The sequence below is a fragment of the Aquarana catesbeiana genome, linkage group LG10 (genome assembly GCF_042186555.1).
Source record: "Aquarana catesbeiana isolate 2022-GZ linkage group LG10, ASM4218655v1, whole genome shotgun sequence".
NCBI classification, from domain to species: domain Eukaryota; kingdom Metazoa; phylum Chordata; class Amphibia; order Anura; family Ranidae; genus Aquarana; species Aquarana catesbeiana.
In genome coordinates, this window is record NC_133333.1 from 202,451,069 (window position 1) to 202,472,290 (window position 21,222).

Consider the following 21,222-nt stretch of genomic DNA (forward strand, 5'->3'; position numbering starts at 1 on the left):
ATAAACCTCACATTTTGCTGCTTCGGCGATCCACACAGCATCCACCTTTCTCAGGGCATCCTGGGATGATCCGGCCTTAGACCCTGACTCTGCAACTGCAGCCCCTTGTGCTGGTGGAGATACTACGGGCCCCATGGACCCATGACGACACCTGCGGGGTTGTCCCCACGTTATTCCTGGTGAAGCGCTGCACTAAGCCCCGCAGCCCCTCCCTCACAAATCCCATAGCTGCACGTCCGTACCGGACGTGGAAACTGCAACACCCACCACCTGCGGGCCGGGCGCAGAGCCCACCGTGGCTCCACCCGTTACTGCTGCGCTCCCATCCGCTACCCCCAACAAGCTTTCCAAAACATTGTTAACAGAACTAGCAAATAAGTTAGCAGACTTACCAGGCTGACCAGGGGTGCCCCCAACAGCTGCCGCTCCAGGATTCCCCGATGCAGGCTGGCTCCGTGATTCCTCCTCTGAGCAAGACAGCTTACCCTCCAACCTACTTCTGGCAGTGGCAGATCATCAGCTTGAAGCAGCCCAGGCAATGGGGGCCTGGCTGCCGTGGATCCACAGTGTATTTGGCTCCGCCTCCCAGCACCGGATCCGCCCACAGAACTGTTGTTGCAACCGCCCCCATGTCACGGACCCCGGGCCAAGGTCTCTACTTCCCTGCGGCACTTCCCTCCCTTCTCCTTCCTAGCGGGGGTCATCTCGAGCACACCGGAGCTGCCGGCCTGCGTCAGGTAACGGGCTGACAGCCGTGACATTGTCTCTCCCTGGCCGAAACTCCCCCGTCCCCAATATGTCAGAGGGGGAGCAGTCAGCGGGCTCCGGACAGTGCTGCCAGGCAGGTGGAGGAGGCGTGCATACTCTACCTGACTCCCCGCCTGCTGAGCTCTGCCTCCCACGAGGATTCCGTCCAGGCCCGCCACCTGTGGAAGCCGGTGGGTGCTTCGCTGTGGGCCTGATGGGTCCTGTACTGGGCTCCTAGCATGGCGCAAAGCTCAGGGGGAGGATCTGGGCAAAAAACGCTCCCGCGGCCTAGACCGCCAAGCGCGTGGGATGTCTTGCCCCCCCCCGCAGCTGATCCAGATGGTCCAGCAGGGCTGCTACCTGGCATTGTAGCCACTCAGGCCCCTTGGATGCTGCTGCCGCTCGCAGCTGGGCCAGGATCCTATCAACGTCAGCCATCTTCTCTGTAGCTGTGACAAGTAGCAGCGTGGAAACGGCCTGCTTTGTCACCTGTCCCTCCATTGATGCCTGGGAGACCCCACCTCCCCCTTAAACCAAACCCCTCCCCATCCTGTTGCTCCTGGCCAATACAATGGCTGTACACACACAGGAATGTGGTAGGAATCTCTGACAGAGCTCTGCAATTGATCGGCTACTGTAGCAAAAGCATTGCTCCCCATGCCTGGCTATGTCTCAAAGTTCTCCGGCCCGTCCATAGGGGGCGCATGGGCGCCGCCCCCCCAAAGCCAGTCACAACAAAAAAAAAAAGTCCCTTAAGAAAAAAAAAAAAAAGTTCCTTTAAGTGCACTGTGTTCGGGGAGGGCGCCGGACACGGTGCACTATGGAAGCGTCATGCCAATGCAATCCCGTGATTGCAGGCAAGACGCTTCATTTGCGGTGTTTTTTATGCCCTGTGGTGCTGTGCAGTGTGCCTCTACACGCTCATTGGGGCATTCTCCTTCATGTCTTCATGGCTGGGCGGTGCTGTCCCCAGGCGGCGTGTCACATCACTTGCTGTTTCGGCTCTGTGTAAATGTAGAAGCCAGGTAATGTGTTACTAACAGCTGAGCCTGTAATTGTCTGTCCACCGTATTATATTCTTCTCGATCTATCTATCTGTATAACTGCATATATATCTATCTGTCTTTATATTTCTATCTATCTATCTGCATATCTGTCTATCTATCTATCTATCTATCTATCTATCTATCTATCTATCTATCTATCTATCTATCTATCTATCTATCTATCTATCTATCTATCTATCTGTATAGCTGCATATCTATCGATCTATCTATATAACTGCATATATATCTGTCTGTCTATCTATCTATCTGCATATATACATTATACAAAACATTATCTATCTGCATATATACATATACAAAACATTAGCAGCGCTTAAGAAGTTCATATGTGAAATAAAATATAAATAAAGATGAAAAGTTCCACTTGTGTCTTAATTGTGTACAGCAGGATGTGGGGTGGTGGCTGATCCGTTTATAAAGAATGTTGAACACCAACTCTCTGCTGATCATATTCCCGGGTAAGGTATCACAGAAGATCAACGGCGTGGGTAGCTGTATGGCCATGACCATACAGGGAATACCGCTCTCAGTGGTAATAAGGTATATCTGGACTCAACGATCTATGATACATGCTTATATTATTTTAATACATTGTAAGTGTACATCTATATGGGATCACTTTGTTTTTTAAGTAAAAGTATTTTAATTTACTGGATTACGCTATGGGCACTTCTATTTCTTCGGCCGTTATGAGCTTAATTTAGATGGAAGTATGCAGAGTGCGCTGACAGCTATCCAAATATTAATTCACGGATCCAGTCCTATTTGAGTGAACTAAGTCAGTCGATATTAAACCAGTCAAAGGCACGCTGTTAACCCATCACCTTCTGGTAAGTGAATTACCTATAGGGGATTCCCATAAAAGCAATGTGGTGAAGGATTTATCTGGCATTTTGATCAGCAGAGAGTTGGTGTTCAACATTCTTTATAAACAGATCAGCTACCACCCCACACCCTGCTGTACACAACTAAGACACAAGTGGAACTTTTCATCTTTATTTATATTTTATTTCACATATGAACTTCTTAAGCGCTGCTAATGTTTTAAATACTTTGGTTTTTTAACATATTTTTTGATACAGTTTACATTTTTATAGTAGCAGCTATATATATTTTTATTTATCACATTTTTTTTTTTTTTTTTTGCATGAGTGCTGAGGGAGAAATACTTTGTTTCTGTTTATTTCTCATTGTTTGTGAATATCTATCTATCTATCTATCTATCTATCTATCTATCTATCTATCTATCTATCTATCTATCTATCTATCTATCTATCTATCTATCTATCTATCTATCTATCTATCTATCTATCTATCTATCTATCTATCTATCTATCTATCTGTATAGCTGCATATCTATCGATCTATCTATATAACTGCATATATATCTGTCTGTCTATCTATCTATCTGCATATATATCTATCTGTCTGTCTATCGATCTATCTATCTGTATAACTGCATATCTATCTATCTATCTATCGATCGATCTATCTATTTGTATAGCTGCATATCTATCGATCTATCTTTATAACTGCATATATATATCTGTCTATCTATCTATCTATCTATCTATCTATCTATCTATCTATCTATCTATCTATCTATCTATCTATCTATCTATCTATCTATCTATCTATCTATCTATCTATTCTACACATCTATCTATCTATCTATTCTACACATCTACCCCTCTGTCTGTCTATAGGCCCCATCACGGGCGAGTGACGTTGGGGGGGGGGGGGGGGTGCGGGGTTGGGATGGGATTTTGTTTGCTCCCCCCCTAAAAAAATGGAGCACCAGCCGCCACTGCTCTACACTATCAGGCATTGCCTGACTTAACCCCAATGCATTGCATCAGTGACGACTTTCGCAAGGGGAAATAATGTTTGTCCTTCACCTTTCATACTGTGCTTTCTACTTAAATTCCAAATATATTTAAAAGATTTTATTTCCCATCCAGTAACAGTCCAGCTGCACTTTGCAGAATTGAGCTACCTTGACTTTCCTGGAGAGGAGATCAGCATGGAGACTCCATTCTCATCATCTCAAACCTACATTGATGAGTTTGACCCTTTAGATTATTACAAAACTTACTATCACCCTGAAGAAGGAGCATTAACTGGAGAATGGCTTGATTTTACATTGCGGAATTTTCACGAAACTTTCACTTTAGGTAAACAATTTGATTTTTTAAAGCTTTTTTTAGAAATTTTAGAAATGAGATAAATTGATTGTATTTTTGAGTTATATGTGTATAGTGCCTGTATTTTATTATTACCGTATTTTTATATTATTATCAGTATAATACAGGGTTTTTTATAGCATCAGCAGTTTGAAAACAGAGTTTTACAACATAAAGGTAGAAAGTACGGTTACAGTACAGTTCAATACAGAAGAATTAGGAGGGGCTTGCTCATCGGAGCTTACAATCCACAGGGAGGGGGAGGTGGTACAAAAAATAATAGCTGTGGGGAATTATCTGATGGAGATGGCCGAAGTACAGTTTTTAGGTGGAGGTGGGGTAGGCTTTCCTCATGAATAATTGAGTTTTCAAGGATAGCTTAAAGGTGGACAGTGTAGGTGATAGAGATATACAGGTACTCCTCACTTAACGACCAAGTAGTTAAACAAATTGGTTGTTAAACTAGGAGTCACATGTAATCAATATTTTAAGCATTCTTAACTACTGTACTGAACCCCGAGCTTTTTTAAATGGTTCCCCAGCTGATTAAAAAAAAAAAAAAAAAAAAAAAACAGCTCTGGCTGTAATACCTATCTTCAATCTGGAGCTAACTTCTGCAGTACTTCTTTTCTGCCACAGCATGCCCTCAGTCTTATGGGTTGAAAGATACCCACCTTTGTTAAAGAGGTATTAAAAGAAAAATCTATTAGCTTTCATATCAACAATTCTTTAAAGTGATTGCTGCAGTAGTTTTTGTTTCTTTTCTTTTTTTAGTAAGTCTGTTATTTTTCAACTTACTTTAACAGACCAAGATGTCCAGACAAAGTAGTGGTTAGAGGGTTGAGACAAACCATTTAACGCTGAAAAGCTTAACCTGTATTGAGTTAATAAATAACCAATATTTGTAACTTTTAAATTGCGCCTTTTTGCAAAATGGTGAAAACTGAACAGACGCAAAAATGTAAATATCCAAATTTCTCAAAAAACCAGAAGGTTTTTTTTTTCCTACAGCTTTCAGAATTTGTGAAAGACCCCCAAAACCATATATCTTCTGAAAGTAAATGACCTCTAATATAAAAAGAAGGTGCTACTGATTCTTTAGACCCCACGGTATTTGCACAAATGTTTATCAAACCAATATATTCGCTAAAAATACACTAAATCCATTATTAGCAGATAAAAACACAGAAAATTTTACAAAATTCCTGCTAAATCCCTACTAAATATAAAAGCTTAACCTGTATGGAGTTAATACATAACAAAAAGTTTTAATTTTTACATTGCGCCTTTTTGCAAAATGGTGAAAATCGAACGTATGCAAAAATGTAAATATCCAAATTTCTCTAAAAATCTGAAGTTTTACATTTTTCCCTTACAGCTTTCAAAATTTGTGAAAGACCCCCAAAACCATATATTTTCTGAAAGCATATAACCTCTAGAATAAAAAGAAGGTGCTACCCTGTTTCCTCGAAAATAAGACCTAGCGTGATTGTCGGTGATGGCTGCAATATAAGCCCTACCCCCCAAATAAGCCCTAGTTAAAGTCCTTGTAGGTCTTATTTTCAGGGTAGGGCTTATTGGGGGGTAGGGCTTATATTGCAGCCATCACCAACAATCAGGCTAGGTCTTATTTTCGGGGAAACAGGGTAGTGAATTTTTTAACCCTGTGGTATTTGCGCAAATGTTTATCAAATCAATATATTTGCAAAAAATACACTAAAATTAGCTAATTAGCAGATAAAAATACAGCTAATTTTTCAAAATTCCTGCTAAATCCTTACTATACTAAATATAAAAGCTTAACCTGTATGGAGTTAATAAATAACAAATATTTGTAAATTTTAAATTGTGCCTTTTTGCAAAATGGTGAAGATGGAACGTACCCAAACATTTCTCAAAAAATCTGGAGGTTTTCATTTTTCATCTTTCAGAATTTATAAAGACCGCTCAAACTAGACATTTTCTAAAAGCACATGACCTGTACAATAAAAGAAAAGTGCTACAGATTTTTTGGGCCCCACAATAATTGTGCAAATGTTCATCATATCGCTATTCTCACTAAAAATACACTAAAATCATTAATATTGCACAACGTAACTTACAAAATTCCTGCTAAATTAGTACTAAAGCATTGTTCACATGTGGCATACTAAAGTGTACGCTCATGGGGGGCCATTTTCACCTACACAGGTATGCACAGGTGTTCCGTGCATCCCCAGACAGCCAGTCCCATTTATGTCAATTGGGATGCAGCGGCTGCACAGGCATAGCTGCTGTTCCCAATCTGACATCCGTGTGGGTGTGGGTACATGACCCCGAACGCAGACAGTCTGAGCTCAGGGACATGCATGAGGACCTACACGGCCACGGCTCTGTTCGTGCAGTTGCTACATCCCAAATGGCATCAAGGGGACTGCCTGCACAGAGATGCATGGAACACCTGTGCATCCCTGTAAAGGTACTTTGTGTATGCCCTGTGTGAACAAGGCCTTAGGCCTCTTTCACACAAGCACACCGATCATGTCTACCTGTCCATTTTTCAGACGGGCCCAAATTGGACCACCTATTGTTCTCTATGGAGAGACTGATGTAAATGGACATGTGTCCGTTTACTCCCGCCTGCACCTGATCCAGTCCGCTAAAAACAGATGGAGGGGGATTCTATTCCCCATCCATCTAGCAGATCGGATGTCATCCGATGGAAATGAAAAGGTGGTCCGTTTCCATCTGACCGCCCCATAGAGAACAGCGGGCTGTGTCCATGTCCACTCTGCATCAGAGGAGCAGACACGGACCTGTCATCCGCCTGCTCAGTGGGGATCAGCAGACAGTTCACCAGCTGAGCAAGCTTGACGGAGTCTGCTCCATGTGAAAGGAGTCCTACCAAGAGCGGCCGGTTCATTAGGGCACAGGGGCGCCACCCCCCTGCGCCGGACTCATACTCAGTGATCGCTGCATGCGCCCAGGGTGCCACAATAAGAGGGGTGGTAAACACATGTTTACCAAGCCCCCCAAGCCTAAACATCACCCGCACCTCTCTCCCTCCCCCCCCCCCGCCGCAATCCCCAGCCTATCAGTTTACCAGAGCAGAAGCAGCAGGCTGAGGTAGGGGAGAGTTGGGGGAGTAGTTTTAGGTGGAAGGGAGCTGCGGGAGGTGGAGAGGCTGGGGACAGGGAAGCGGCTGCATGGAGGGGGGGGTGGTCACATTAGGGGTTAATAACTCTGATCAACGGGTTGTAATCCGCGGATCAGTTATAGAATTGTTCAGCAGAGTCTGCTGAACAATTCTGATATAAGCTTATGGTCATTGAAGTGACCATTAGCTTATAGGAGAGGAAGAAAGGAGGTCCATATGCCATACAGACCTGGCCACCTGCAGGCTCTTTTGTAGGTCCGCATACGGACTTGACAGTGAAAGGGTTGAAGTTATTATCAAGTGCACAAAATGCAATAGTGACAAGCATGTTGCACTTATGCATCCCACCCCACTTCCTGACAATCCACAGTATCCAGGGACATCCAGCCCTGCCTCAAACCATGGCGGGGAGCCACAAAGTCATGTTCCAGCCACAATAACTGTTTCCTCTTCATGTACTGAAGTCTGTGGGGAAGGCTCCAATTCCAAATACTTTGCCAAGGTATGTCTAGTCAAGATGTACCCAGAGGCGAAGCCAGAGAAAGCTACCAGAATGTATGCCATAATAGATGAACAGAGCAATAAATTGCTGCTTAAGTTGTAAGGCTGAGGTAGTTAGCCTGTATTTGTGGGGGGGGAGCTATTCATCTATTTAAACCCCCAGACACTACCCTCTAGTGGTCACTGCGTTACGTTTTGACTACTTTCGGGTCAGCACAGTGTCTCATGTGGTTCTCTCATTCCTGGACCTGTGCTGTTCGTATATGCTTGTCTTTCGTGCAGTATGCGGTCTTCCACCCTCTTGACGGTTAAGTATTGCAGGCGATTTCCCTGCTCATTTTTAAGGCTGCCATGCCATATAAAACTCCCTCCGTATGTTAAATGTGCCTCTCGTTCCTAGGTGTTCCATACGTATTTGCTGTGCTACGTGTATAGGCCTATACTTCGGTGGCTATGTTATCTGTTACTTGTACCGTCGGTCCTAGGCTGCTTTATGCAGTCCCACTTGTTTTGTGTTAAGGGAGAAGTCCAGCCTGAGCTTGTTTGGCTGGGCGTCTCCTATGGATCAGTGTAATTTTGCACTCCTGTGACCCATTTTCAACAGAAAGCGGTCTGAAGTGCGCTGTTTGCTGATGTCGCCGAAATCAGTCCAGGCACCACGTTATCACTACAATAAAGTCTGGATCCACCAGGTGCCTGGACTGATACCCGTCTCAGCCTCTCGTCGAGCCGCTGAGAGCCTGAGAGGGCCGCTTCCCTCCCCTCCTCAGTGAGCACAGGGGGGGGGGGCAGAGCAGAGAGCTGCTGACTGAGAGGCAGCAGCTCTCTGCTCGGGCAGCTGACAGAACTGAGCCATTGGCGATGTTCGATGGCTCGGTTCTCAGTGCAGAGGCACCAGGGGACAGATGCAGCATTGATCCGATGCTGCATCCACTTTTGTAAATATGATTAAAAAAAAATCAAAAAAACATACTTGTCTTTTAAGCCCAGCTCCCCCAGCCTGGGGATTCATGCTGTCTGTTTGTTTGTTTCCTCAGTTTTCCTCCCAGCCCCATTAATGAGCTTCATTGCCTAGCATCAGCTGGTTCCACTGTTTAGTGTTAATTCAGCAGCAATATAAGGGATGTCTGGGTGCAGGGTGTCTGTTGCAGTGCTAGCTTCATACAAATCATGTTACGACTTGTACACCTGACGTTTTCAATCTATGCTGCTCTCTTTGTAACCAGGGTTGCTTAGTCAGTTAGGGCTGCTGAATGCTTAGGAAAAAAAACCTTTTTAGCTCTGACCACGTACGTTCATTCACAGGTACTGTGAATTCATTACTCACCCACCAGTCAAGTGAGGTACTTGAAGTAAGTTACATTTTGTTATGTATAGCACCTTGACTCATTAGCGTTTATATTCTAGGCGATGTTAGTGTCTCCTTCATGTGTACATCATTCGTTTCATTTTTGTATCTTGTTGGTTGTGTCCTGTTAAGCCTCGTACACACGATCAGATTGTTGGCCAACAAAACCATGGAATTTTGTCCGAATGGCATTGGCCCAAGTTTGTCTTCCATACACACGGCCACACAATTGTTGGCCAACAAATACGAATGTAGTGACATACTACGTTGTTTTTCAGCTCTTTAGCGCCACCCTTTGGGCTCCTTCTGCTAATTTCATGTTAGTAGAAGTCTGGTGTGTGGATTCGCACTTTTCATTTTGCACTTTTCATTTCCCTCTTTTCATCTTGCGCTTTTCAGTTCGTTTCTGAACCAGCCATGTTGCGGAATCGGAGGAGATAACGTGTTATTTATTATTGGCCTTGGAGTTATTGCTTTGACATTGTTTTTTTTGGTGGAATAATGATTTGATTTGGTATATTTTCTATATTTTTGGATGCATAGAATGCACTTTTTGGTTAAGTTCTATTTGCAGATATCATGTCTAATTTTCGACAACACACATTTGTCCGCAGAAAATGTGAAAACCTGCAACCCAACATTTGTCCGCAGAAAGTCCGACAACATTTGTCCGATGGAGTATACACACGGTCAGATTTACCGTCAACAGCCTGTCATTGAACATTTCCTGTTGGAAAGTCCGATCGTGTGTATGCGGCTTTAGTGTCTGTGTAGAGGGGGAAAAAAAACAGAACTTTTTAAATTTATTTTTTTGTTTGTTTTTGTTTTATGCATACGACCATAATCTGCTGGAGGTACATACAAGATCTAGTGTACTTCCATGGGCCACAATTCTGGCCCCATCAGTTTTTTTTTTCAGCTTGATTTTAGTATAGCATATCCTAATACCCCTTTTCAGTATTTGGTATAACCAATTTTTCGTTATTAATCGACCGTGATCCATTGATTAGGTCTATTGCTTGTGCATAGTCGCTAACAATACGTGTTAGCTCAAATTGGCTAATTTGGTTCTGTAAGGTACCTGGTAGGAGAGCCTGACTGTAGGAGAAGACCTCTCATACAACGCTGGTTCAGGAGCCACTGGAGTGGGGACAGTGGTCTCCTGAGCGCAGTGGGGTAGGAGTGCCTGTATAGTCTCTGATGTGGAGGCAGAGATCCCTCCTGGGATGGCCGAGCTGCAGGTGAGTGGAGACTGGAATAGCAGTAACTTGACTCACTGGGTTGCAGGTGAGAGGAGACTGGAACGGCAGCAGGCTTGACACACTGGATGGCTGAGTTGCAGGTGAGAGCAGACTGGAACGGCAGCAGGCTTGACACGCTGGAGGGAGAGATCACTGAAGCTGAAGCTGAAGGTGCAACAGCAAGTGAACAGTAGGCACAAGCAGAGTCAGACAGTCCGGGTCGGCAGGTAGCTGGCACAGGTAATAACGGCAGGCGAGGCAGAGTCGGTGAACAGGCAGGGTTCGGCAACGGTAGCAAATACAGACAGAAGAGTAGTCAGACAAGCCGGATCGGGATAGGAGCAGGTCGGATGGTCAAACAAGCCGGGTCAAGATCAGGTAGCAGACAATCAGGATACGGGTCAACAGATTCACAGAGCTGAGACGAAGCAGCGACGTTCTCATGGAACAGGGGAACTTTTATGTGCTAAAATGGCGCCAAACCGGCGCTAACGCGAACGCACGCGTGCCCGTGCGCGTGCACGCGCGCACACGCGCGCGCACCCGCGCGCGCCCGGGCGCCGCGCTGATGCACAGCAGTTTGATGCCATGTCCGAATGGAAGCGCGCCGACGCATAGGCGAATGCAAGTGCCCTGGACTGGTGCTGGTGGATCCCTGACATTGCCCCCCCCCCAAGGGGCAGCCTCCGGATGCCCAACAACCTCTTCTTCTCAGGATGAGTAGAAAAATAAGCGCGCACTAGACGCCTGGCATGCACATTACTGTCCGGTTCCCATGAGTTACTTTCTGGGCCGTAGCCTTTCCACTTGATTAAGAATTGGTTTTGCCCTTGCCTTCTTCTACAATCAAGGATAGCCTCGACCTCAAATTCCTCACTGCCATTAACAACAACAGGTTCAGGGGGTCTTGTGCCCCTAGCAGGAAAGGGATCAGGTACAGCAGGTTTAAGCAGAGATACATGGAATACTGGATGAATTTTAAATGAATCAGGTAACGTCAACTCATAAGATACCTCATTGATTTTCCTTCTGACTGGAAAAGGTCCCATGAATCTAGGTGCCAACTTCTTGGAAGGACATCCTAATTTGATGTTAACAGTAGAAAGCCATACCTGGTCGCCAATTTGCAAGTTCAGCTCCCCCCTTCTTTTCCGGTCGAAGATTCTCTTACCATCAGCCTGAGCCTTGGATACCGTTTCCTGTAGCAACCGGCTGTTGTGTCTGAGGAATTCCACCGTACTTTGTACTGCTGGAACCGAAGACTCTGAAAGGAAATCAGGTAGAAAGGTTAGGTGAAAGCCATAATTGGCGAAAAAGGGAGATTGACCGGTGGCAGAATGTTTGGCATTGTTATAGGCAAATTCTGCTAAGGGTAATAGAGATACCCAATCATCTTGTGTGAATGATGTGAAGCATCTGATGTATTGTTCCAGGGTCTGATTAGTCCTCTCTGTCTGACCGTTTGTCTGAGGATGGTATGCCGAGGACAAGGCCAATTCAATCTTTAAGGTTTCACACAGGGATCTCCAGAAACGTGAAGTGAATTGAACCCCTCTATCAGAAACTATGTTTGCCGGTACTCCATGAAGTCTGATGATCTCCTTGATAAATATGCAAGCAGTTTCGGAGGCAGACGGGGTTCCCCTTAAAGGTAGAAAATGAGCCATCTTGGTTAGACGGTCCACAACTACAAAGATAGCTGAACATCCTTCGGAACATGGAAGTTCCACAATAAAGTCCATAGAAATCATTTTCCATGGTCTGTCGGGTACGGGCAATGGTTTCAATAGGCCCCAAGCTCGATTCCTGGACGACTTATTCTGGATACAGATGGGACAGGAACTAACATACTTTTCGCAAAAGTCTTTCAGATTGGGCCACCAGAAAGTACGCTGCACTAGTTCCAAGGTCTTGCGGACCCCAAAGTGGCCTGCCAATGGGTGGTCGTGGAGAAGTGTTAAAACCTTGACCCGAATGTCTTCAGGAACAAAAATTTGGCTTCCTTTCCAGAACAGACCATCTCTACTTACTAAAGAAATTCCAGTAGGCCTGGCTGATTCAGAGGATGCTTCCTTAATCAGGGAAAGTAAATCTTTTTGCAGCAGTAAAAAACTGTTTGAGGGTAAGATGGTGTCCGGAGTGGATAAGTCCTTAGGATTGTCATGCATACGTGATAATGCGTCTGGTTTGATATTTTTAGAGCCTGGACGGTACATGATGTGGAAGGAGAAACGTGAGAAAAACAGAGCCCAGCGGGCTTGTCGAGGCTTCAGACGTTTGGCAGATCGTAAGTACTCTAGGTTTTTATGGTCAGTATAAATTAGTACTGGTGGCATAGCCCCCTCCAACAGGTACCTCCATTCTTCTAGAGCAGCTTTTATAGCGAGAAGTTCACGGTCACCGACGTCATAATTCTTCTCCGCGGGGGAGAGTTTACGGGAGAAGAACCCTACAGGATGCATTATCTCTTTGCTACCTTTGCGCTGTGAAAGAATCGCACCTACCGCAATCTCGGAGGCATCAACCTCTAAAATAAACGGTAGGGATGGTTCAGGGTGACTGAGGATAGGTGCTGAAGTAAACAGCTTCTTGAGATTTTCGAAGGCATCTTGGGCAAGTTGGTTCCAGGAGAAACGGATATTTTGTTTGGTTAACTGCGTGATGGGTGCAATTATGGCTGAGAACCCCCTGATGAATTTCCTGTAGAAGTTTGCAAACCCCACAAACCGTTGAACTCCTTTCTTGTCCAAGGGTACCGGCCAGTCCAGCACAGCGGACACTTTTTGTGGGTCCATCTTGATGCCTGTTGCGGAGATGATTAACCCCAAGAATTGGATGCTCTGTTGTTCAAACTCACATTTCTCCGCTTTTGCGTACAGACTGTGTAAGCGAAGACGACCCAACACCCTGCGGACATGTTCCTGATGCAATTCACGGGATTCAGAAAAAATCAAGATATCGTCCAGGTATGCAATTACAAACACATCTAGAAAGTCCCTGAGGACGTCGTTAATCAGGTGTTGAAAAGTTGCAGGGGCGTTGCAGAGCCCAAAGGGCATGACCAGGTATTCATAATGCTCGAATCGGGTTCGGAATGCTGTCTTCCACTCATGTCCAGCCCGGATGCGGACTAGATTATATGCCCCTCTTAGGTCAAGCTTGGTGAAGATGACGGCAGTCCTTAATTTTTGAAAAAGTTCAGGTATCAAGGGTAGGGGATACCGATTTTTGACCGTGATCTTGTTTAGCTCACGATAATCGATACACGGCCGGAGCGACTTGTCCTTTTTGGTCACAAAAAATATTCCGGCACCAGCTGGAGAGGTAGAGTGACGTATAAAACCTTTGGCCAGATTCTCATCTATATATGTTTTTAGTACTTCCTGTTCCTTCTCGGATAAAGGAAAAATGCGTCCGAATGGTATCTCGGATCCAGGCAGCAAATCAATGGGGCAATCGTAGGGCCGATGAGGTGGAAGAGAGTCTGCCCCCTTTTTACTAAAAACATCGATGAATTCATGATATTGTTTAGGTATGACCTGGCAGAGTTTCTGGTCGGTGTCTAGACAAAGTAGAGTAGATGAAGAATCCGAATCTTCCTTTACACAGTGTTCAAGACAGTAAGAAGATGAGAATTTCACTTCTCCAGATGTCCAATGAATGTAAGGGTTGTGGGCCTGCAGCCAAGGAATGCCCAGGATGATGGGAAACATAGGGGAGGAGATGACATCAAGAACCAGCAGTTCCTTGTGTTGGGAGGAAGTAGAAGCAGGCAGAGGCAGGGTTTCTTGGGTTACTTGTCCCGATCTGATGCGGGAACCATCAGCTAGAAACACAGCGAGTCCATGGGTCTTGGTTTGTAATGGAATGTTATGCTGGCTGGCAAAGTTTGAGTCAATAAAGCAGCTGCATGCTCCGGAATCAATGATGGCGTTGATCGTTATTGTCCCTTCTTGCAGCTGTAAAGACAGAGGAATGGCAATGTGGGTAGAGTTCGCAGACAGAGCAGAAAGACTGGTATACACAGAGAATGGGCACTTACTTAATTTGACTGGACAGTTCAGGACATAGTGCCCAGTCCCACCGCAGTAGAGGCACAGATTGAGTTGCCGGCGCCGGGCCCGTTCTTCAGGCGATAAGGCAGGTCGCATCAGTCCCAATTGCATAGGCTCCACAGGATCAGGCATAGCATTAGCTGGATTTGAACTGGATGGGGGTAAGTAGCGTGCTGCCGGGAGTGGTGCTCTGGCTGTCATCCACATCGGGCGGGATTGTAAAGTGGATCGTTCAGAACGACGTTCCCGGATTCGCCGGTCAATTTGGATAGTCAGATTAATTAATGCTTCAAGAGTGTCTGGTACACCCACTCGGGCAAGTTCGTCCTTTAAACCTTCAGACAGACCTAAGCGGAACTGATGACGCAGGGCCGCGTCATTCCACTGAGTGTCCGCACTCCAACGTCTAAAGTTCATGACATAATCTTCCGCAGGTCTGCGACCTTGCTGGAGCGTGAGCAGTGCTGATTCAGCTGTTGCAGTCTGTTGAGGGTCCTCATAAATTTGTGCCATGGCTTCAAAGAAAGAGGATAAAGACTGGGTTAGGACTGAGTCCCCCTCAAGTAGCCGATGAGCCCAGATCTGAGGTTCCCCTTGTAGGAGGGAGATCACAAACCCCACTTTGGTGGCCTCCAGTGAAAAAGTTCGGGGCTGTAACGCAAAGAAGAGCTTGCAGGCGTTGCGAAAGGCCCGGAACTTGGACCGGTCTCCAGAGAATCTATCAGGAGTGGGAACCTTTGGTTCAGGTGGAAGCATTACAACAGAAGGTCCAGGAGCCGTCTGTGCTGGGGTTGTGGCTGAAGAGGAGGCCAAGGGGTTAGGCCCTGCTAGGTTCTGGACTTGTCCCTCCAATCTGTTGTAGTTATCCTGAAGGGATTGTACGGCTTGAGTGAGGGCCGCAAGGTGGGTGCATATTTCTTTCAAAGGAGAGGTATCTCCTGCAGGCTCAGTCATGGCTGCTTCGTACTGTAAGGTACCTGGTAGGAGAGCCTGACTGTAGGAGAAGACCTCTCATACAACGCTGGTTCAGGAGCCACTGGAGTGGGGACAGTGGTCTCCTGAGCGCAGTGGGGTAGGAGTGCCTGTATAGTCTCTGATGTGGAGGCAGAGATCCCTCCTGGGATGGCCGAGCTGCAGGTGAGTGGAGACTGGAATAGCAGTAACTTGACTCACTGGGTTGCAGGTGAGAGGAGACTGGAACGGCAGCAGGCTTGACACACTGGATGGCTGAGTTGCAGGTGAGAGCAGACTGGAACGGCAGCAGGCTTGACACGCTGGAGGGAGAGATCACTGAAGCTGAAGCTGAAGGTGCAACAGCAAGTGAACAGTAGGCACAAGCAGAGTCAGACAGTCCGGGTCGGCAGGTAGCTGGCACAGGTAATAACGGCAGGCGAGGCAGAGTCGGTGAACAGGCAGGGTTCGGCAACGGTAGCAAATACAGACAGAAGAGTAGTCAGACAAGCCGGATCGGGATAGGAGCAGGTCGGATGGTCAAACAAGCCGGGTCAAGATCAGGTAGCAGACAATCAGGATACGGGTCAACAGATTCACAGAGCTGAGACGAAGCAGCGACGTTCTCATGGAACAGGGGAACTTTTATGTGCTAAAATGGCGCCAAACCGGCGCTAACGCGAACGCGCGCGCACCCGCGCCGCGCACCCGCGCGCGCCCGAGCGCCGCGCTGATGCACAGCAGTTTGATGCCGTGTCCGAATGGAAGCGCGCCGACGCATAGGCGAATGCAAGTGCCCTGGACTGGTGCTGGTGGATCCCTGACAGGTTCTTTGTTGGCCGGGGCTCTATTATGAGTCTTTTTATTGTCTGTGGTGGCCATGTTCAAGGTCAGCATTTCTACGTAAATGCCCGATGCCTCATGTCATGTAAGCCATGTCATGTAAGTCACATTTGTCTTGTGCACCTTACTGTCATCTGTATCAGTTCACATGGTGTATTCAATTATTCTCGTCTTTTTGTCCGGTACTGGGTGTATGCCCTCTTAGATATCTGTTTGATTTGACTTCATATGTCCCGATTTGTTCCCAGGACAAGATGTCACATGTTTCAGACTCTGAAGACTCTGCCGCTATTCCCGCTTCCCCCTGCAAGAGCCTCAGAGCTAGGCAGCGTGTCATCTTTACGAGCCTGAACTATCCCTAAACTTACGACTGAACTCCACCGGCAAGGTATTCCCTATCCAGCCACAGCTAGAAAGACAGAGTTGTTTTGCCTGCTGTACCCTAGCCAGGCAGTTTCTAGTCAACAGCCCATATTAAATTAGTCCTTGGCCACCTCCTTAGCCCAGATTCACACCTTATTAAACTCTATGTCTACCTCCGTCCAGAATATTTAGGATAGGTTGGAGATCTTGGAAGCCTGAACCAGCCTCCCAGTGCTCCCTATTACAGGCCCATCCGCTCAACATATCAATGTCACCAGTGTAGCGGTCCCCGCAGTGACAGGTACACCCGCACCAGCTCCGAAAGTTATTTCTGCACATATTCTGGTTGGCAAGGATAGTCCCTTCTAGTGGCATCTAAAGCAGCCGCAGCATTGTCCCAGTTCCAATACTCCACTACCTGGAGCGTTCTCAACACCCTTCGCTTTTGTAGGCATTTTGCTGGCTTCAAATCACCTGCATGTCAGTACTGCCAGTCTATGACACACAACAGTAAATGGTGTCCGATGTCACATTACACATCTGTTCCCTCCATATCCGTGGTTCCTTCCCTGTCACAATCCCCGCAAGTTGATAAGCTGAGCAGGCCGATCCATTACCTAGGCAGAGCCAAAATATGTAATAACTTCAATCATAGGGTGTGCTATTTTAGTAAGTGCAGGCAATTGCATATCTGCTCAGTTTGTTTTAGGGCTCATCCAAGATCCCAATGCCCCAAGAAGGTTGGGACATCTAGTTCCTGACTAGGGAGTGTGGACGTCGATTATCTCGATTTCTGCTTAGATAGTCACCAGTTGCATGTTTGGCAAAATTTCTTTGCTAGGGATTCACCTCAGGTTTCCACACTGGGTTGCTTGCTGTCCCACATGATACATTTGAGTGCAGGAATCTGCTTTCAGCCATGTCGGATCCAGGTTCAGTGAACTTACTGCTTTAGACAGAAGTGGACAAAGGCTTCCTGATTGGGCCTTACGTAACACCTCCCTTCAACTCTTGGAGAGTCAGCCCGATTGGTGTAGCTCTGGGTAAATTTTCTAATTAAAAAATGTTCATTTACGATTTGTCTGGTCATCATTCTTTGTCAACCCCAAGTTTAAACTCCTTAGTTCCCTAATTTTCACTGAAGTATGCATCGGTCGATTACCCCATTCAGCAGATTATCCGCCTAGGTAGGGGCGGTTGGTTATCCTAGGCTGACATATCAGATGCCTTCAAACTTCTACCTATTCTACCGTCTCCATGGCAATGGCACGGGCTCAAGTGGCATCAGTTTTACTACTTTGCTGTCCGCCTTACATTCGGCTCAAAAAGTATCCCTTGGCTATTCAACAGATTCGCTGATGCTTTAGAGTGGATACTGCGTAATCCCTTTGGTTGTGCTAATGTAATACATTATCTAGATGATTTTCTGCTGATTGAGCCATCTCATCGGGACCCTATTGACTTATGCATTCTTAAGAGGGTTTTTGCCAAATTAAGAGGCCCAGTTGCACCCCACAAAGTAGAGGCCCCCTGTCAAGTCGTTGACCTTCCTGGGTATTACCTTGGGTTCTGTAAAAATGGAGGCTAGTTTACCCACGAACAAGTTGATTCGGATTACACAGTCAGTACACAAATTTGTAGTTTCTACAATCACTACTGGGTCAGTTGAATCATGCTATGTGGATCATACCACAGCTTTTATTTCCAGGCACCTGGCTCTGCTTCCTCTAGCTCCTGAGCCCGATAGTATAGTGTCTCTGGATCAGCAGGCGAAGGTTGACTTAATGTGGAATAAGTTTTTAGGTGGATGGAATGGCATTTCCATGTTCATCCCTACAGTGTCTGTTTCGTCCCCTAAGGTATTCGTAGATGCAGCCGCCTCTAGGGGCTACGCCGCAATTTTTCAGTTTCATTGGTTGGGGGGTCCGTGGCCTCAGGAGGCCTTACAGTTTCCTCCCCCCTTTTTGAATTATATCCTGTTGTGGCTGCAGCATCAGTATGGGGCCATCTCTGGACAGGACACACTATTTTATTTCTGTCCGACAACCGGGATGTAGTTGAATTGGTCAACAAGGGTCGGTCAATGAATAGCAATGAATACAAAGTTTCCTCCGATTGGTTCAGAGGTTATGACATCATCAGCATGCCTCTATGACTCAGAGGCATGCTGATGATGTCCTAACCTCTGAACCAATCAAAGGAAGCTTTGTATTCACTGTTAGTGTAGCACCCTCTACTAGTAGGTAGGTGCTAGTAAGGTATTTTTACTAGGTTATTCCAGCACAGGTAAATTTAGGCAGGCTTATACTGCATGCTAGGCTTGTCTGTTTTGATCTGGGGGCTGGGAGTGGTCAGAGTAGCTGTGGGCGTTACCACCTGTGCTCTAACTCTGAGGTTCCTCCCCCTGTTTCCAGAGAGAAGATTCTGGAAAGGGGGCTTGGTCTGGAACTGGAGTGGCAGGCAGCTTGTGTGTGAGCCCTGACCAATCCCCAACCGAGATTGGCAGGGGGCGGGCCTCATATGTAGCTGAGGTGATTCTCCACAGGGGTCAGAATCGGCTGGGTGAAGTGAGGAATGGCATGTTAGTCAGTCGCAGGAGGCCATCCCCATCTGGGGGGGGGGTGCCGATCGCAGGAGAGGCCCGGGGAGAGCTTTGAGGGAACATTGCCTCTACACGGTCATTGGCAATGTCTCTGCCACCACACGGTTGGATGGCAGGGAACTCCTGGAGCAGAAGGGCAGGTGAAACTGGCAGTACGCATGGTCCAGTCAAAGTTCCTCATCAAGGACTCAGGGCTGTTGGAAGGTCGGTGAGTGTTACCACAGTGGGGCTGGAGGTGCCAAGGGCTGAAATGCCAAGGAGCCTGTGAAGGGAACTCTGCTAGTACACTGTCACTAGTGGAGTCTTCTTCAAACACACGGTGGATGATGGGGAGTCCTGAATCAGAAAAGAGACTGTGGGGATGTGTGTCAAGTCGGTGTAGCCTGTGGGCACATGATTTGCAAGTTGGGCTGGCTGGGAACAGTAGTCCATATTTCCTAGAATATATGCTTTTAACACACTGGGCCTCCGGGGAGAGGTTCTGCAGGCCTCTGGCCTAGTGGCAGTGGGCAACCAGAGCCACAGTAGGGAGGCTTATTCAGAGTGGGCCCCTACTATTCAATAGAAGAGGATGTGTCATGCTTCAATTAGTAACTTCAAGTTTGTGCAGGAGGAACCAAGGGAACAGGAGGAAACAAGTTATGTGCAGGAGGTGACAGAGATCTAAGAACATTGCTTTTACAGGGTCATTAGTGATGCCTCAGCCACCAAACGGTCAGATGGCAGGGAACTCTTTGATGAAATAGTCTGCGGGGGTTGAGCCACAGGAGGAGCAACAGTCTGCATGGAGATGCAGGAGGAGATTAGTATCTAATGTACAATGCACATTCTAGCTTCTGGCTCTAACTTTATTCAAAGTGTACTAAAATCCTTAAATATGATGGTAAAGACTTATCCTATGGGCATCCCATATTCCTATCCCTATCCAAGTTGTACCCCCCAATAAAACAACAAAAACAAAGCTTGCAAAAGACTGTTCATTGTCTCTGAAAGGATGTATGAGGTCTGGCAGTGGGGTGATTTGGCGGATTGTTTGTTATTAGCTGCAACACCATGGCTACATTAGCATACATCGTTTTTCTCTGATTGGCTGAGTGCCGATCAGACAGACTCTAGTGTGTTCCGGGTATAAAACAGGAAGCCTCGGCTCGAACCCGGAACACAGTGCCGTATGCTCTATATAGCCTCAGCTACATACAAACAGTTTATACAGTACATCCAGCGGCCTCACATGTTAGTGAGGGACATAGTTCGTTTGGCCCAGCTTGGCCAAAATTATAAATTGTAAAGTGTAGCAAAAGCTGGAGTTCAGCTTTAGGGCCTTGGTGTAAATTTTAAGCACTCCCACCCCTTTCACAGGATTCACAGCTGTGCATTGTGTTAATACCCAAACCAGAATTGACAGAAATGGCAATTTTAATGGCACCTTAATGCACCTTGCTAAACGCAACCTAATGCACATCTGGTGCAGTACACTACAGCCACAAATGAGAGCTGTGAACATGTATCTGCAAAAGTGTGAAGGATTCCTTAGGGATACAGGGTGATTTAGATTGTTGGCTGGGCGATACCACAAGTTGTATTAAATAATACAGTTACTCACAGATAGGGAGGAGAACCGGCCATCTTCCTTAAAATGGTTGTAAACCTCAGACGTGAAATATGAACAAAGCATATTCCTCTATAGTGTGTACTTGTCTCAATTAGGTGCACTAAATGTCATTTCTGTCTGATGCTTCGTTCCTCTGCTATCAGTATTAATCACTTCTGCAAGTTTTCCTGACACCAAGAGAAAAAAGGTGACAGGGGATTGACAGCCTCAGCTCTGTTCCTGTGTGCTGTGTGTGGGGGGAGGGGGGTGTCCCCTTGTAGAATAATTATATTAATTTGGCTTTATAATCAAGATCTGTAAGTATGCAGTCTGGGTTCCCTTTTAAGCTTTGACATTGAAAAAGCTCATTCAGCTCAGCATAAGACAAATCTTGAAATAGCTAGGTTGTGTGCATGTCATTTTTGTAACAGTTGTTCTACATGTGCTGAGTTAATGACTAAGGTCAGTAGGTCAGTGGATTCACAGATAAGAATATACTCAGTATATCTGTCATAGACTTTATTGTAAAGATCTTTTTAAAAGTAAAAACATATATTATCTATAATATAGTTAGTTATTTGATATAGTTATTTA

At 46.1% G+C, this 21,222-nt stretch overlaps 1 protein-coding gene across 1 annotated transcript in view; it reads left to right on the plus strand.

Moving 5' to 3' along the window:
* Positions 1 to 3,738: 3,738 nt before the first annotated feature.
* Positions 3,739 to 21,222, plus strand: part of LOC141111105 (nicotinamide N-methyltransferase-like) — a 30,175-nt gene continuing 12,691 nt past the window's right edge. Inside the window, exon 1 of the mRNA XM_073603121.1 lies at positions 3,739 to 3,988. Coding sequence (XP_073459222.1) covers positions 3,838 to 3,988 — 151 coding nt within the window. The 5' untranslated portion in view covers positions 3,739 to 3,837. The remainder of the gene's footprint in view (positions 3,989 to 21,222) is intronic.